The 19,195-nt window shown below is 39.3% G+C and overlaps 1 protein-coding gene across 3 annotated transcripts in view; it reads right to left on the reverse strand.

Annotated features, from left to right (window-relative positions):
* Positions 1 to 19,195, reverse strand: part of MAST4 (microtubule associated serine/threonine kinase family member 4) — a 585,627-nt gene that overhangs the window by 69,447 nt on the left and 496,985 nt on the right. For all 3 annotated transcript variants that reach the window (XM_007457091.1, XM_007457090.1, XM_007457092.1), the window contains one exon: positions 4,185 to 4,254. In XM_007457091.1, coding sequence (XP_007457153.1) covers positions 4,185 to 4,254 — 70 coding nt within the window. The remainder of the gene's footprint in view (positions 1 to 4,184; positions 4,255 to 19,195) is intronic.

Genomic DNA, 19,195 nt, shown 5'->3' on the forward strand with positions numbered 1-19,195 from the left:
ATGATTTTGCTTTGTGATTCCTTAACTCTCCTTTCCCTCTGGTATCAATGAACATATTTCAGGTGAATGAACAACTCCAAGAGGAGACATGTTCTTATTAGTTCTGAAGCATAAATTACATTTGCTTACTCTGGAAAACACACAACTAGAAAGATGTTTAAACAAGAATATGCTCAGTACTCTATGCAGCCACGGACCAGAAATAAGTTATGTCTCATAAAGTTCCCTAAGTTGTCCGTGTCTATTTACTCAAATGGAGCACAAAGGACCATTGCATTTTCATTACCATGACAACTGCACGTCAGAAATTCCTATATATGCTATATACAGTGCTTAAGAGAGGGCATGCCCTTTTTTGAAGAAAGCTATCACACAAGTATAATTTGGATCCTACTAACAATGTTCTCTTTTCTTTGCAGCAGCTACCAGTAAAATGTTACCTGAAAACAAGAGTACATTCTTGCCAAAGCAACAAGGCTTTTTTGAAAAGAGTGCTTTCTTTGTGGGTGGAAATCTTAATGTTACACTAAATGAAAAAGTAAGAAGGGAAAAACACCTGATGGGAACACAGGATACAAAGAGATTGGCAAACAAAAAACAAAAACAAAACCCCCCCAAAACCAAAAAACCCACATCATTTCAACACTAACCACAAAAAGTTAGATTAATACGGTATACAACAAAGGAAGAAAGAAAAGTCCCTATTACAACTCTATGAAGAGGAAGATTTCTTTGTTTGTTTGTTACAGTCATCTGGTGTGAAACATTTTATGGTCTAGCTGATACTGGAACAAGATGAACTATGCCAATATAATGCAACCAGAGTAACTCTGCCCACCAGTGCTCAACAAGTGTCTTATGACCCAACCTCTCAGCAGGCAGGTCTGTTCCAGTAATTTGCTGACGGAAATATGTTCTGAGATTTAACCTGATAAATAACAGCTAGACAGCTAGGAGACGTCCACAACAATTATTCAGGGCTCTCTCTATTTTCCTTTTCTTAAAATTTTTAAATATTTATTTATTTATTTGTGGCTGCATTGGGTCTTTGTTACTGTGCGCAGGCTTCTCATTGCGGTGGCTTCTCTTGTTGCGGAGCACGGGCTCTAGGCGCATGGGCTTCAGTAATTGTGGCACGTGGGCTCAGTAGCTGTGGCTCACGGGCTCTAGAGTGCAGGCTCAGTAGTTGTGGCGCAGGCGCTTAGCTGCTATGCAGCGTATGGGATCTTCCCGGACCAGGGCTCGAACCCGTGTCCCCTGAATTGGCAGGCAGATTCTTAACCACTGCGCCACCAGGGAAGTGCCTCTCTCTATATTTCTAATGAAAGTGAAAGCAACTTATGTTTTACCTAAACCTCTACAACTTCTGGGGAAGGCAGAACAATGTCATTACCTCCAGTTTACCACAACCAAGGAATAAAACATTAAGTAACTCCACAATCAGATGGATTGTAAACCAGCTTCATCACAGTGATTAGCAAATTACAAAATATGTTTCCTTGCTCCAGACAAAATCTACTACGCTATGATGCTCATTTTCATCCTTTTATTTTAACTCGATAATAAAAAATTAACTAGATAATTTTGCTCTCAAACACCTATTAGATAATATGGAAAGCAAGTGTGTGTCATCCTATTTCCCAGTCTGAAATTCAACATTACAGGGGATGTCTACTGGGGGGTAAATTATCACGTTATAAGTAAGATCAGAAAAGATTAATAAGTCTGAACTTTATCCCACCACCCAAGAATAATTTTTAAAAGAGGACAATCTCTCCCCTCTGCTGGACTGAACATACAAAATGATAAAATGTGGGACTCCCTAAATGGTACGACTTCCTAAAGGCTCAGAAATGCATGCCAAATGGTAGGGAATGGAGACCCATGGAATTTCCATGTTTCTTGAATGAAAAATCAACTTTAAAATGGAAGAGAAAGATGACTGATGTCAAATAAAAATAGGCCAATTTGAGTTCGCGTAGCAAACACAGGGTTCTATTTACTTGAACAAAAGTTCAAAAAAGATGATCACTCATGTCCTAATCTAAATTAATGCTTTTTGAAGAGTGTGGAGGGAGTTCCATCTGGAAATTCCTGAAAAATGAACCAGAGGTCTCCTGTGATAATCTTCTGTTACGGTTTACGGTTTATTTGTCGAAAATTAACATGCCTAGGGGTTTGTGTATTTTTTTTTTTTTATAGCATAGAAACCAGATTCATCTGTCCTCCAGTCAGCCACTTAATTATTAGATTCTCTTCATTTTTATAAATCTGGCAGGATTAAAAGACTGATTTCAGTCACGTTTAAATGTGGGCTATAATGACATTTGCATTTTCTTTCTACTTAAAGTAATTAAAGGCATTCCCTTTTTAAGAGAAATGTATTTGAAAGACTATGGTATGTTCTCTTTTTTTTAAATCAGTTTTTATAAGATTTCCCTTTCCACTTAGAATGGTATCACCACAGTGAATTAATATTCATTGGGCAAACAAACACAGGCTTTGTGAGACCAGTTAATTGTCACATTTTCTTTATGGTGCTTAAAATGAGCACTGAAAGTATCAAAGTTGGAACTGGGGAAAATTGGGGTGTTGGTCTCAGGAAGTTCGTTGGAGACCACGTCTTAATTACTCTTGTGTCCTCCCTATGGTGGAGGCCTGGTACACATAGGCATTTACCATATGGTGGGGAATGTGTGATTTTACAAGAGAATCTTAATTATCAGGAATTTTGAAAACGCTGCAAGCAGATCCTTTTCTCTGGATTTAGTTATATAAAATGCATTGAATGCTGACAAATGACAGTGAAGACGCTGCAGGTTTTGCTCGTTAGTAACGTGTTAAATCTATTTTTTTAACCTACCTATGTGTCTTAATTAAATGCTACTTTAATTCATTTCAAGGTATGATTAGGTCTCTGAAGAAAATTTAACAAATATCTAGGACAGGGACATCCCTGGTGGCACAGTGGTTAAGAATCCACCTGCCAGTGCAGGAGACACGGGTTCGATCCCTGGCCAGGAAGATCCCACATGCCATGGAGCAACTAAGCCCGTGTGCCACAACTACTGAGCCTGAGCTCTAGAGCCCGTGTGCCACAACTACTGAGCCCACATGCCACAACTATTGAAGCCTGTGCGCCTAGAGCCCGTGCTCCACAACAAGAGAAGCCACCACAATGAGAAGCCTGCGCACCGCAATGAAGAGTAGCCCCCGCTCACCACAACTAGAGAAAAGCCCTCGCGCAGCAATGAAGACCCAATGCAGCGAATATATATATATATATATATATATATATGTATATGTATATACATATATATATATATATACATACACACACACATATATATAAACAAATATCTAGGACATTCAGACCATAAAATGAATTCATTCTGAATATGCAGAAACCCAGCTAAAGGGGCAATTTTGATTTCTGTGTGTTTTTCCTGGGTGGAAGAAGGCAGGGTATACACATGTTGAGAGGGATGACGGAACCCAGGAAGGTGAAGATCTGAACGTGACAGGGTGAAGTACACTAATTCCACACAGACAACACAGAAGAGGTGGCTGTGCAGACTCCTCTGACTGGGAGAAATCACAGTAGAAGATCCAGAACTGAAAAGGTTTGATAATAGATCATATGCCCACTGTCCTCTGAGCAACAATACTTTCTCATGACTCACTGACCCAGATACGAGACATAACTTTGATATTTGGTGTCCAATTCTAACTAAGATAGGAAGAGAAAACATAAAACATCCTCATGGCTTTATCTCAGGGAGATCACTAAATTGCTGGCTTGGTGCTCTCAAGGAAAGGCATCTTAGAGTTTATACCTTGTGATCCCAAGTAAGGTCATTTTTATTAAGGGGGAAAAAAAAAAAAAAGGTATTTCAACAACAACAAAAACAAATGCACCAAGACATATAGGTGAATCAAGTTCTTATAATACAAGCTCAGATACTTCAGTAAAAATCTGTTGATCATCAAAAGCACGTATGAGACACTGCACTGCAGATGGGAGAAAAGGTGGAAATGGTTTTCTCCTGCCCTCAGTGAGAGCCCACCATCTAGGAAGGACCAAGAGAGGTACATATAGCTCTAAAGGGTAGTGGAGGGAGTGGGGTGGGGGGACGGGGTTCTCCACGTAACACTTCATTATTCTCCTCACAAGAAATCCTTACCTCCGTGCAAATGAAAAATGGGCAGAGGCACTGGGGGAGAAGTTTCTTGGACTATCTTGAGGGCTATTTCCTGTAGAGAGAAAGAAAAAAACTTGACATCATGGCTTTGTTTTTGTATCTTTATCTACATCCAGAACATTCTTCTCTTTAGTAGTAAGTTTCTGTACACTTTCGTAAAATGTCCATCTCCTCAAAAAATGTTTTACTTCTACTTGGAGCAGAGACGGGGTCGGCTTGAGCTCCAGCACAGCTTTCCAAGTGTGGAATATATGAATAAACAAACCTACATCACCAACCAGCAGTTTTCCATTATGTTTAACAACCTAAATATTTCAGTCCTACAGAATAATGAATATACAAATGTCCTGGTTCCTACTCTTCCAGATGTTAACATTTCCAACAGCAGGATGGTTGGAGAAGTATATGCTTCAGTTGGGAGGGTGAGGCTTTCTATTCTAAGGAGGCAGTCTTGATATTTTTATTTACAGAAACCGAAATAAAATTCTGAGTTCTCAAAAATGAATCCTCATATTTCAAAGTACATATTTTAAAGGGAGAAATGTCAGAACAAGTCATAAAATACTGGGGAGAACCCAACAGTTCGGACCTATTCCTCAAATGATCCAGCTCTATCTCAGCATGGCCTAGTGGCCCAGCAGGACTAACCCTTATCCGTATTTTCTTCAATAGTCTCTCTGCTCCTAAGCAGCTGGGTGGTGACTGGCCAGGCAGCCTTTAAAAGCCACACACAGAGGCTGGCAGAGGGTGTCTTCCCCAAGTCCTCTGGAGGCAGGTGGAGCACGGGTTGCTTACTGTAAGGTGGCAGCTCCTGGGGGACTTGCTACTTTCCCCATCAGAACATGTAACCTGCTACTGATCACTGAGAAAGCTTGGCAGGCAGCAGGTGAGGGGAGGTTCAGGGCACTCCAGACAACCCTGCTTCCCTCTGCATGTTTAATTAGGTTGAGAATTTCCTGAGGACCGGATGGGACTGTAGCTGGTGTAAATAAGGAGGTTAGGAAAGGCGGCAAACTAATCCCTTATGTTCTTGAAACACAGAAAATAAATCAAGAACACATGTTTAATCCTTAACAACAAGCCAGTTGCCACATTACTGATTTCTTACTGGAAGTGACAACTGTAATTAGGGGTAAGGAATACAAGGCGGCACCTTCAAGTCAGTACCTAGCTATAAAGGTAAATAATTTATTACCTGTGTGCAAAAAGAATAGATTAACGCATTAAAGCGGATAATTTCAGTGTTACCTTGAGGACTTCTGGACTGGCTACACCTCTACCGAAAATTTTCAATTAAAGATGCAGATTTTATAGTGATGGCATCAACAGATGCCATTAAGTTTCTGACAGACAGCACAATTAAAGCCATTTAACTGGGAAGCACTGAAAAGCCCATTTCTTTATGGATAGAGAATCAAGAAGCATTTTCCCCCTGCAGCAATGAAATTTATCATGCCTTTGCATCTGTTGTTCCTTGGGCCCCTGGAGAAATGGATTCTGCATCTGCCATCCAGTAATCCAGGACTCTTTTTGTCCATTTATCTACACGGCTAAATTAAGTTCTTTGCACTTTTCCCAACAGCCTTCATTCCCCCTGCCCCCCCCCCAATTTAGTTTGTGCATCACTTTTCATATTCCTTAAAAGGTCTTGATTTCAAGATGGCTAGAAATCTTGTTTCTAAAGGGAAACAAATCAAATGCCAGAAATCTCCACGTCGATTTTGTTTTTATTTGGGAAAAAAAAGTTCGCTTTGCTCACACCCCACACAGAGCAAACTACCAGTAAATTATGAGAAACAAAACAACCGATTGAAGCCAAGGCATTTTGAGAACAATCCCTGCTACCCTATTCACTGGGAATAAATAATAAGGCCAGTGAAACTTGGCACCAAATTCTTAGCCCTGTGTTCTTTGTAAAGAGAACACTATATCTGGAGATTATATGAGATCAACCAGAACAACTAGAGAGAGCTTATTAAATGTTTTTAAGACTCTGAAGGAGGGAGAGACAAGGAATTATCTTAAAAACCTTTTCACTTTTAGAGATTTTTAAGGAGTGGTCCCCCAGGAAGCTATGTAACATCTTATAATACATGGCGGACCATCACTTTGAGGATGAATGGGCAGAGATGGAGATACAGAGGTAGGTTAATTTAACTCTGCTCTTTAAACAAACAAACAAACAAAAAACCCAGGGCTACCATTAACCATTTCTCATCTTCGGGTTTTGTCTTCCTATTCCATGCTGCCTTTCCAGGCACTTCCATTGACAATGTTCCTCAACTCCAAGCTATAGAGCCATTCCTATTATCTTACTAACCACAGATCTTTCTTCTTGTTTCATGTCCGACTGAAGAGCTAGTTGAAATGCAAATACACGCCCCCGCATTATCACAAAGGCCCTTAAGTGCAATGGGATATTGGAGAAAATGAAGGTGGCATAAACTAGATTGATAATTCCTTAAGGACGAGAGACTATAGCTCAATTTGAGGTCAGTTCAGCAAGCTGGAGATAAACAGAAGGAATGGAAGGACTTCAGGAAGGGGACAGAATCAACCCAAACACAGCGGGGCAATGCAGGGGAGACAGGCTCTCTACAAGCAGGGAATTCAGACTGGTAAAGCCAATGAGTTGTGAACTACATGTATCGGTACTACCTAGTGGAAGGCCTTAAGAGATGTTTGGATGCAAGAGAGATGCTAAGAGATTTTAAGCTGGCATTGAGTATGCCGAGTGGACAGATGTGCTGCCGAGGAGAAGGAGCTAGATTAGGACATGGAAAGCCAATGGAAAGGATATTCTGGTGAGCAAACCAAGGGTAATTGGTGATGGATTAGAAATAAGTCATGAAAAAGATTACAGACTAAAAGTGACTGAGGCTTCCAATGTGAGTAGACTGTCCCATTAACAGGGAACTTTTAGAGAGAAGTGGGGCGGTAGTAATAGTAGAAGAAAAGGGTAGATGAGTATTCTAGACATTTTTGTCATTTGTTACAGAAAATTCCTCTTTTTTCCTTAGGGAGAGATTAGAAGATTAGCAGACTAAATAGGCAGAAGTCAATCTTTGAGGTCTTTGTTCTTATTTGAAATAAAAATTGATTTCTATGTTGTCTCTTAAGTCTTAGGGGTACTATATATATATATATATATATATATTTTTTTTTTTTTTTTTTTTTTTTTTTTTTTTTTGGGTGGGGGGCCTCACTGTTGTGGCCTCTCCCGTTGCGGAGCACAGGCTCCGGACGCACAGGCTCAGCGGCCATGGCTCACGGGCCCAGCCGCTCCACGGCACGTGGGATCCTACCGGACCGGGGCACAAACCCATGCCCCCTGCATCGGCAGGCGGACCCTCAACCACTGCGCCACCAGGGAAGCCCAGGGGTACTATTATGTTATACAAAACAACACTAATTTAGAACAGATTGAATTATAAAGCACACCTTATATAGTCTTAACTTAGAGATGAGGACAAGACTGTTGTGGTCACGCACAGCACTTCCCCAGGACAAGAAAGTAAGTTGGATTGAAACCAGAGTCCTATACTTGACCTTCACTGCTCACAGCACTGCTCTCTGAATTCATCCACCCATCTGCAAAGCAATACCTGAGAGACTCTCAAACGAAAACTGGTGCCAGTTAATTCTCTGCCCATATGTGCGACACTTGCTTATAACACAAATCCAGCTGTTCCCAGGGATGTGCTGCCTCTTGGATGTTTGAGTGCCATGACACTTTATAGACTACTGTTTCTGACCTGGTAAAGGAAACCTTAGTAGTGGTCAGGCATTGAATAGGTAATTAACTTCAGGATCTCCAGGGGCAACTAGCGTTGCTAATACAGGCAGTACATCAAAACAGTACTTTACCTAACAGCTACACAGGGTGCCTCATTTTAGAGGCAGTTATTGGTAAGAAAGTGATTTCCAGATTAATTAAATTGTTTGATTGCTTTGTAATTAGGTTGGAGAAGTCCTGTGTCTTTACCACAGAGAAACAAGCTGCAAATCTTTTTAGAAGGCATATGCTATACCCACTATAGATTATTAATGTGCTTTTAATAGCTGTCTGTTCACAAAATCATAGTTTCTGGTTGCCTTGATTTTCTATCAGGACTTGAGGGATACAAGAATTAATGATAATTGCCATTTGAAACTCCTGGTAGATCAAAAGAGTAAGCCCTCACTTGAATCCTCCTTGTCATTACTTGGTGATCGGCTTAAATTCGTTGTGACTTTTTTACACCATAACAACCAGCGCTGTGTTTCTTAATCGTTCTCCAGGAGATTCTCAGTGACGAATTGACACTGCTGAAAAACCTTAAGTCGAAACTTCACAGGACCAAACCTAGGACCCCCTCACAAGATGTTATGGCAGCAGATAAAGGGGGCAATGGAACAGTTATGCAGGGACCTCAAGCTGAGTGGACTTTGAAAAATAACAGTTCAATTTCACGTGAGAACTTTAAGTCTATGCTACCAGATCGAGCGGACGCCAGAGAAGAGTTAGAAATCCTCCTTTCACTTAGCTGCCTCAGAAACTGGCTCCTCTCCAGATATAACTGCAGGATATTAATTAAACCTGGGCAGCTGTTTAGACTCTAAGTGGACAGAGAGAAACCTTGATTGGCCTTCGGTGGTATTCTCTCAGGGTAAGCTGTGAAGTGTTCACAGCAGGCCAATAAACAGATTTTTATGCCTGGGTTTTCAAGTAAAGAGAATTATGCACAATAAATCAAGCCTTTCTTAAAATCTGGCCTCTCTGAACCTCTTTTGGTTTTCCCATCCCTGCCATATTGATCTTTCTTACCCAATACCACTACTCACTGTCATCTGATTAATTCATTCAACAAATATTTATCAATATATAAATGGTGTGATTTGATTTGCATTTTAGAAAGAGTCCCCTAGCTCTTCTGTGGCCAATGGGCTCTAAGCAGGCACAAATGCAGGAAGCAGTGGGATCAGTAAGGAGGCAACCAGCATAGACAAGGTATGAGATGATGGTGGTTTGGACAGGATGGGAGTAGATCTCAGGTATGTTCTGGTTGTAGAGACAACAGGATTTACTGAAAAACTGGACTGAGTGGAAGTATGGGGGAAAGAACAAAATATTGCCATTTGCAGCAACATGGATGGACCTGGAGGGTATTATGCTGAGTGAAGTAATAAGTCAGACAAATACTATATGATACTTTTTAGAATCCACATAGAAGTGGTAATACAAATGAATCTATATACGAAACAAAACAGACTAACAGATATACAAGACAAACTTATGGTTACCAAAGGGGAGAGGTAGGGAAGGAGGGACAAATTTGGTGTATGCGATTAACAGATACAAACTACTATATGTAAAATAGATAAGTAACAAAGGATTTACTGTATAACAGAGAATTATACCCAGTATCTTGTAATAACCTATAATGGAATATAATCTGTAAAAACAAACAAGCAAACAAACAAAAAAGCCAAAGCACTATGCCATATGCCTGAAACACAATCTGGTAAATCAACTATACTTAATTAAAAAAATGCAAAAAGCCCCTGAAAATCTGGGTGGGATTTATGCTCTTTTATTTACGGAGGCACCACCTCAAATAATTTATTATTATTATTTTTTTATTTTTTGCGGTACGCGGGCCTCTCACCGCTGTGGCCTCTCCCGTTGTGGAGCACAGGCTCCAGGCGCGCAGGCTCAGCGGCCACGGCCCACGGGCCCAGCCGCTCCGCGGCATGTGGGATCCTCCCGGACTGGGGCACGAACCCGTGCCCCCTGCATCGGAAGGTGGACTCTCAACCACTGCGCCACCAGGGAAGCCCAAATAATTTTAAATATATTAAAATGTACTTATGTTCCATATTATATGCAATCACATGTAACAATGTTACACTTCTTAGATGTAGCATTTATATTACTCAATTAAACACTGAAAGTTCTATTATAGTTTTTTATTGTACTTGAGAGCAAATAACATTTTTCCAGCTCACATTATTCAGTACCTAACAGATTTAATAGCCCTGATCTGTTTGATATAGCCAAACTAGAAAACAGTGCTAGTTAAAAGTTTGCAGAGAAGGAAAATTCTATAGGCTGACTAGTGAAGTTTGAAGAATGGTAATTTCAATCATTCTATATCATGTCACCATAGGTAAAACAGAATGAAGTGTAATGACAGGTATACTGTATTTCATTTCTCTCTTCTTCTCACTACCATAATTCTAAATGCTGGTGAGGGATGAATTTTGGTTATACGTGTAGACACACAAAAAGCGTATTTTGAATTCTCAGTGCCTAAGTTAGTCCCTGTAACACAGTAAACTAGAAATGTATTTTTTTCTGTACTAAGGTCTTTTTATATACAGAGCTTTGAGTTACCTGCTAGAATAGATTAAATAGGTAAACAAGACCCAAAGAGCTAAAAATCTACTGATAGAAGATCTGTACATTACCAACTCTAGACTTATCTTGTGAAACCAATTCTGGATCCTTGTTCATGTGAAAGAGAAATTTTCTTAGATCAAAGCCCTTAAATGTGTCAAAATTACTCACTAAAAACAAACTCTCAATAATGATACCACACAGAGAATGTACTATGTCACAACAGACACTTAAAAAATGGACACACCCCGCTTTCTAAGGAATGACTGATGAGCTTATAGGGTGGAAAACATGTAGGGAGAGAGATACCCAATAACAGGTCAGTTTCTATGTCATAAGACCCTCACAGATGCCTATTGCCTCCATTTCATGAAGCCATTCCTCTGAAATTTGTGTAGTGTATTTGAAATGCTGTGTCATTGACACGAATCTCTTGGAGATGTGTTATAATGGGTTCTCGGGGATGTTTTAGCTTTTCATTGACCCCTCCTTATTACTCTGAATTGATGTCATATCTCAAGGTGATCCCAAGTAAAGACTGGTGAATGTCAAGAGTGATGAAGAAAGTTGATTTTTAGTTGTATGTTTTCCTCCCATCTACAGTAATTCATCTTCCCAGCAATAGAGAAGAGATTACTTTTAGCCTTTGTTTAAAGTTACGGAGAAGCGTCTGTAAGGTCAAGGTAGGGGAGGTAAGAACATAGCTACTGTAACAGATATTTCTAAGTTTCATGCAGTTTTATGAAATGTGATGCATTCTATTAATCTTAGATAATTAGTCTCTGAATGTGGATAAAAGACTGAGTTAAAGGATGTAATCTAAGGTGTGCAGATTTTTTTTTCTATCTTACATGAAGGGATTTCAATTCTTTAACATAATTAGATACAAAGAATTTCCATTTTTACCTGGAAGAGGGGTGGACAATATCAGGAAATTGGTTCCTCTCAGACTGTTTGCTTCCGTTGCTGAGTAATTTCTAGTCAGAGGCAGTATTTAAATGAAATGCTGCACATCCATATAACTTGCTAAAAGTAATCTGAATGTATTCTCTATTATAAATCTCCTTTCAGCTCCCCTTAAAAATATAAATACTAAATTTAAGGTGGTCCTACTTAACAAAATGGTAAGTGTTCCTTTGGCTTTTGATACAAAGGCATTCATTCCATCTGAAAGAAGAAAAATACGTGTTACGTATTTTTTTAACAGTTAATTATGTTCGGTTTCTAACTCCAGAAATATCTTGAGAGTTAAAAGAATTGAAGACATTCAGTTCCATTGTTTCGTAATAAAATAATATGTAGTGTGCCAAGTATCTAATAAATCAGAATGCTGACTTTCAGTTCCCATAAACCATTCTGTACCAGATCGTAGAAATTCCCTGGCCCCGAGACTCCCCTCTAATATTTTTCTCCCACTCTCCTCTTCCATACCCTTACATCAATAAACAGTTCTCAATATGAGGTGCACAGGTGGATTACCTGGGAAGCTTTAAAAATGCTGATGCCAGGCCCTAGTCCACCCCTTTTAAATGAAGTGACTCTAGTCAGCTGCCAGGGCTGAGAACTACGGCCTTAGAATTTCCTTGTACTCCGTAAATCATGCCCAAGACTTCATTAGCCACTTAGAGTCCTCAACCAGGAAGCCTTGGAGTTTTTACACTCCCCCCCTTTCCTTCTATAACTCAGCTTCCCCGCCTTCTTGTCTCAGCTATACTAATTCAACGTCCCTTTTACACACTTACTTCACTCTGACCTCCAAGCAGTCTCAAAACAAGACTAAGACTGGAAATTCCTTCTCCGTCAACCCAAACAAATAGTATCCCACCATGTCAACACTCCAGAAATCCCACCTGCCTGCAGGTGTCCTCTTAGGTTAATCCAGTAAGTTAATGACACTTCTCCCCGAGTCCTATTGCTATTCTCCCCTAAACTCAACTATTTCCACAATTTCTCCTTTCCTCTAAAACAGGAAAATCCCCCAAGCTAAGCTGTGTATCATTCCTATGCTCCTGGGTTAAGATGAAAAGTCTCCGTATAAGGAAATCATAGGGAAGAAAACACTCATAAACCATAGCCCTGTTTATACTTTTACTATCAACTTTAATCATTTGATTGCTCAAAGCTGAAACACCAGCTATCGTTATAATCAGTATCTAACAGTATATGAACGAGATATTTGCCTTACAACTGTACATCTCATTCTTTCATTTTTTAAATAAGCAGACGCCTAATACTTGGCCCAGGTAATATCAGAACATGTAAAATTATTAGAAACGTTAAAATCAAGGCATGGGGGGCTCAATTCGACCAGTGATTATCAGAAGCAAAACTAAAATCATTCTAATTATCCTAATCATTCCTCCTTGCAGAAAGCATGATTTGCCTTTATCCATGATAGGGATGTGTCCATTCAGGGCCTTATTCTACTTATGGTCTATACACGTATCCATATTTTTAGCATACAATCCTAAGTAACTGATGGGTGGGGTGAGGGGAGCTTGTTTCAAACCACATGCAACCCTGAGATTCTGGATACACAAATATCAACCTTCAGAGAATCACTACCCTAAGGAGCCACAGATATTAATTATAACGTGTTGAACCCTTCAGGTATGTTGGGGTGTACTGAGGCGGGGAAACAAGTTGTAATTACTCTCTTAAAAAGCATAACAGGGTCCTCAAGGTCCTCTGAATGAAGTATTAGGTACATAGCAGGTACATAATTTGGCATATTAAATCATTTAATAAATATTTATTTATCTTACTAAATATAAGACCTGATAACTATAAAACTACTAGAAGGAAACAGAGAAAAGACTTCTTGGGCTTCCCTGATGGTACAGTGGTTAAGAATCCACCTGCCAATGCAGGGGACACGCATTCAAGCCCTAGTTGGGGAAGATCCCACATGCCACAGAGCAACTAAGCTCATGCGTCACAACTACTGAAGCCTGTGCGCCTAGAGCCCGTGCTCCATAACAAGAGAAGCCGCTGCAAGGAGAAGCCCAGGCACCGCAACGAAGAGACGCTCACGCATCCCAACGAAGAGTAGCCTCCGCTTGCCGCAACTAGAGAAAGCCCACGCTCAGCAATGAAGACCCAATGCAGCCAAAAAGAAATAAATAAAATAAATAAATTTATATATAAAAAAAACTCCTTGGCATTGGTTTTGGAAACAACTTTTTGGATATGACAGCAAAAGGACAAACAACAAAAGCAAAAATAAACAAATGGGACTACATCAAACTAAAAAGCTTCTATGCAGCAAAAGAAACAATCAGGGCTTCCCTGGTGGCACAGTGGTTAAGAATCCGCCTGCCAATGCAGGAGACACAAGTTTGATCCCTGGTCCAGGAAGATCCCACATGTTGTGGAACAACTAAGCCCATGCGCCACAACTCCTCACCTGCGCTCTAGAACTCGTGAGCCACAACTACTGAGCCCATGTGCCACAACTACTGAAGCCCGTGCCCCTAGAGCTTGTGGTCCGCAACAAGAGAAGCCACTGCAATGAGAAGCCCACGCACCGCAAAGAAGAACAGCCCCCGCTCGCCACAACTAGAGAAAGTCCCCGCACAGCAACGAAGACCCAACACAGCCAAAAATAAATAAAACAAATTAAAAAAAAAAAAGAAACAATCAGTGAAATGAAAACGCAACCTACTGAACAAGAGAAAATATATGCAAACCATGTCTCTTGACAAGGGACTGATATCCAAAAAAATAATACAATTCAACAGCAAAAAAAACAAACAATCTGATTAAAAATGGGCAAATAACTCGAATAGACACTTTCTCAGAGAAGATATACAAATGGCCAACGGGTACATGAAAAGTTGCTCACCATCACTAGGCATCAGGGAAATGCAAATCAAAACCACAATGAGATTTCACATCACAACTGTCAGAATGGCTATTATCAAAAAAAACAAGAGATAACAAACAGTGAAGATATGGAGAAAAGAGAACCCTGGTTCACTGTTGTTGGGAATGTAAACTGGTACAGACACTATAGAGTCCCCTCAAAAAATTAACAATGGAACTACCATATGGTCCAGCAATTCCACTTCTGCACATTTATCTAAAGAAAATGGCACCACTATCTCAAAAAGACATCTGCACTCTCACGTTCACTGCAACATTATTTACAACAGCCAAGACATGGTAATCACCTAAGTGTCCCTTGACGGATGAAAGGCTACATACACACACACACACACACACACACACACACACACACACAATGTTATTTGTTCATTAAAAAAAGGAGATCTTGCCTATTATGACAACATGGATGGACCTTAATGGCATTATGCTAAGTGAAATAAGACAGAGAAAGACAAATACTGTATGTTCTCACTTATATGTGGAGTCTAAAAAACTCAAACTCAGAAATAGAGAGTAGAAATCTGGTTGCCAGTTACTTGGGGTGGGAGAAATGGGGAGATTGTTAAAGGGTACAAATTTCTGGTTATAAGATGAATAAGTTCTGGGGATTTAACGTATAGCATGGAGACTATAATTAACAGTACTGTATTATATATTAAAGGTTGTTAAGAGAGTCAATGTTTAATGTTTACACCATACACACAAAAATCGTAATTATGTGAGGGGATGTAGAAGTTAACTAACCTTATTGTGGTAATGATTTCATAACACATACATGTATCAAATCAACACGTCATATTCCTTAAACATATGTTATATGTCATTAATATCTGAGTAAAGCTTGGGGGAGAGTTGATATATGCTGGGTACCTTGCTAGACCTATTAAGTCAAAGGTAATTGATATGGGGGGGCTTCCTTCAAGTGATGTTGGCAGTGATGCTGGATGAAATGGAACACTGTCATTCTGGAGACTGTTTAAGCTAGAGCTCTGTATCCTGAGAACACTCAAAGGGTCAAAAATAAACAATCACTTTGGGTGTCAGGTCAGTGTGAATGTAACACAGACCAGTGCTTAGCAGTTGGGCAGGAAAGCCCTGCCATATTTCCCTCCTTTTTGGCTACAATGTGGCAGACCCTTGGTAGCCTCTGGAGGAAGTTAGATGAATCACACCATCTCTGACAATGCTCTCACCCACCAGGCAGGAAAGAAAGATCCAACAGAACATAATGGGATACTGCACTCATGGTGATATATATACATAAAGTGAGGAAGCCACAAATTCAGAAGACAGAAGAATGGATGGCTGCAGAGAGGCAACCTTTCATCTGAACCCTGAAGGAAACTGGTAACTGAAAGGAGCCTTCTGAAGCAGAGGAAACTGAACAAAGGGACAGAGTCTCAAACGTGAACAGCATAATTTTTCATGTCTTAATTTTATTACAAAAGCCATTATATACATTGTAAAAAAAAATTCAAATAGTTCAAAGAGGTATAAAACAAAGACTGAAAATCTCTCCTAGCCTCTAACTCTCATTCATTGATTCATTCAAACACTTAATATGAACTCATTATGGGCCAGGCACCACAACAAGCTATGGGCCACACGCTGCCTCCCCACCCCCAGCTCTACTCTTCAGATGTGTGGATTTATCTAGAAATACATGTAGATATATAAGTATATATTAGGTATATTTAAAAATTCCCCCAATAATACCATGCCATATATATATATATATATATATATATATATATATATATATTTATATATACACACACACTTATACATACAGTTGACCCTTGAACAACACAGATTAGAAGTGTGCAGGTCCACATATACGCAGATTTTTTCAATAGTAAATCCTACAGTACCACATGTGTTCAGCAGTTGATTGAATGTGCGGATATGGACTGCGAATACAGAGGAATTGTGAATCTGAGGAACCTCAGGTACAGAACGACTCTAAGTTATACTGAAATTTTCAACTGCGCAGAGGGCAGGTACCTGTAACCCCTGTCAACTATTTATATCCTGTCAACTATTTATATATATATTCTATAACTGCTGTTTTTTGTTAATAATATAGCTACAACTTTCTATATCAGTTCATCTAAATAAATCTGTGTCATCTTTAGAATCAAATAAAATTCCAATATGTCTTGTACCATAATTTACTCAGTCTTCTATTAATGGATATTTAGACTGATTTCAGTGCTTTGATTATCCAATGAATATCTTCCGAATATTTAAGTGATTATATCCAAGAGGTAAATTCCTGGAAGCAGAACTACTGGCCCCAAAAGTGAGTTCAGAAATCTCTTGCATTCTTATACACTAAGGATGAAAAATCTGAAAGAGAAATTAAGGAAACACTCCTATTTACCACTGCCACAAAAAGAATAAAATACCTAGAAATAAACCTACCTAAGGAGACAAAAGACCTGTATGTAGAAAACTATAAGACACTGATGAAGGAAGGAAATTAAAGATGATACAAACAGATGGAGAGATATACCAAGTTCTTGGATTGGAAGAATCAACATTGTGAAAATGACTCGACTACCCAAAGCAATCTACAGATTCAATGCAATCCCTATCAAACTACCAACAGCATTTTCACAGAACTAGAACAAAAAATTTCACAATTTGTATGGAAACACAAAAGACCCCGAATAGCCAAAGCAATCTTGAGAACGAAAAACGGAGCTGGAGGAATCAGGCTCCCTGAATTCAGACTATACTACAAAGCTACAGTAATCAAGACAGTATGGTACTGGCACAAAAACAGAAAGAGAGATCAATGGAACAGGATAGAAAGCCCAGAGATAAACCCACGCACATATGGTCACCTTATCTTTGATAAAGGAGCCAGGAATGTACAGTGGAGAAAGGACTGCCTCTTCAATAAGTGGTGCTGGGAAAATTGGACAGGTACATGCAAAAGTATGAGATTAGATCACTCCCTAACATCACACACAAAAATAAACTCAAAATGGATTAAAGATCTAAATGTAAGGCCAGACACTATAAAACTCTTAGAGGAAAACATAGGCAGAACACTCTATGACATAAATCACAGCAAGATTCTTTTTGACCCACCTCCTAAAGAAATGGAAATAAAAACAAAAAGAAACAAATGGGACCTAATGAAACCTAAAAGCTTTTACACAGCAAAGGTAACCATAAACAAGACAAAAAGACAACCCTCCGAATGGGAGAAAATATTTGCAAATGAAGCCACTGACAAAGGATTAATCTCCAAAATTTACAAGCAGCTCATGCAGCTCAATAACAAAAAAACAAACAACCCAATCCAAAAATGGGCAGAAGAACTAAATAGACATTTCTCCAAAGAAGATAGACAGATAGCCAACAAACACATGGAAGAATGCTCAACATCACTAATTAGAGAAATGCAAATCAAAACTACAATTAGAGAGAATGCAAATCAAAACTACAATGAGGTATCACCTCACACCAGTCAGAATGGCCATCATCAAAAAATCTAGAAACAATAAATGCTGGAGAGGGTGTGGAGAAAAGAATGTGAATTGGTTCAGCCACTATGGAGAACAGTATGGAGGTTCCTTAAAAAACTACAAATAGAACTACCATATGACCCAGCAATCCCACTACTAGGTATATACCCTGAGGAAACCAGAATTCAGAAAGAGTCATGTACCAAAATGTTCATTGCAGCTCTATTTACAATAGCCCGGAGATGGAAACAACCTAAGTGCCCGTCGTCGGATGAATGGATAAAGAAGATGTGGCACATATATACAATGGAATATTACTCAGCCATAAAAAGAAACGAAATTGAGCTATTTGTAATGAGGTGGATAGATCTAGAGTCTGTCATACAGAGTGAAGTAAGTCAGAAAGAGAAGGACAAATACCGTATGCTAACACATATATATGGAATTTAAGAAAAAAAAATGTTATGAAGAACCTAGGGGTAAAACAGGAATAAAGACAGAGACCTACTGGAGAACAGACTTGAGGATATGGGGAGGGGGAAGGGTGAGGTGTGTTAGGGCGAGAGAGAGACATGGACATATATATACTAACAAACGTAAGGTAGATAGCCAGTGGGAAGCAGCCGCATGGCACAGGGAAACCGGCTCGGTTCTTTGTGGCTGTCTGGAGTCCTAGACGGGTGGGGTAGGGAGGGTGGGAGGGAGAAGCAAGAGGAAGGAGATATGGGGATATATGTATATGCATAGCTGATTCACTTTGTTATAAAGCAGAAACTAACATACCATTGTAAAGCAATTATACTCCAATAAAGATGTTTAAGAGAAAGAAAAAGGGAGTTCACTTTTCACTTTGGTGCATATAACTAAATTGCTCTCCAAAGACACTGCCCTAATTTACACTGTCACTAGTGGCATATGGAACACCATCTCCCCTCAGTCTTGCCAACACAGAACCTTTTCATATTTGGTGGTATCATATTGTTTTTTCTTAATCATATTGTTTTGATATGCATTTCATTAGGATGAGTGAAACTGAGCCTCTTTTAAAATGTTAACTGACCATTTGTTCTTTTTGGTACTAACCACCTGCTTCATACTTTACTCCTCTGAACTATGTTAGTCTTTTTTTGAAATTAATTTGTTTTTTGTTTTTTTGTACAATGAGGCAATTCTGTCAATACATTGAAGATGTTTCACCCATAAGTGCTTATCTTTTTTTTTTTTTTTTTTTTTTTTTTTTTTTTTTT

Source organism: Lipotes vexillifer, unplaced genomic scaffold, assembly GCF_000442215.2.
Source record: "Lipotes vexillifer unplaced genomic scaffold, Lipotes_vexillifer_v1.1 scaffold241, whole genome shotgun sequence".
Taxonomy (NCBI): Eukaryota; Metazoa; Chordata; class Mammalia; order Artiodactyla; family Lipotidae; genus Lipotes; species Lipotes vexillifer.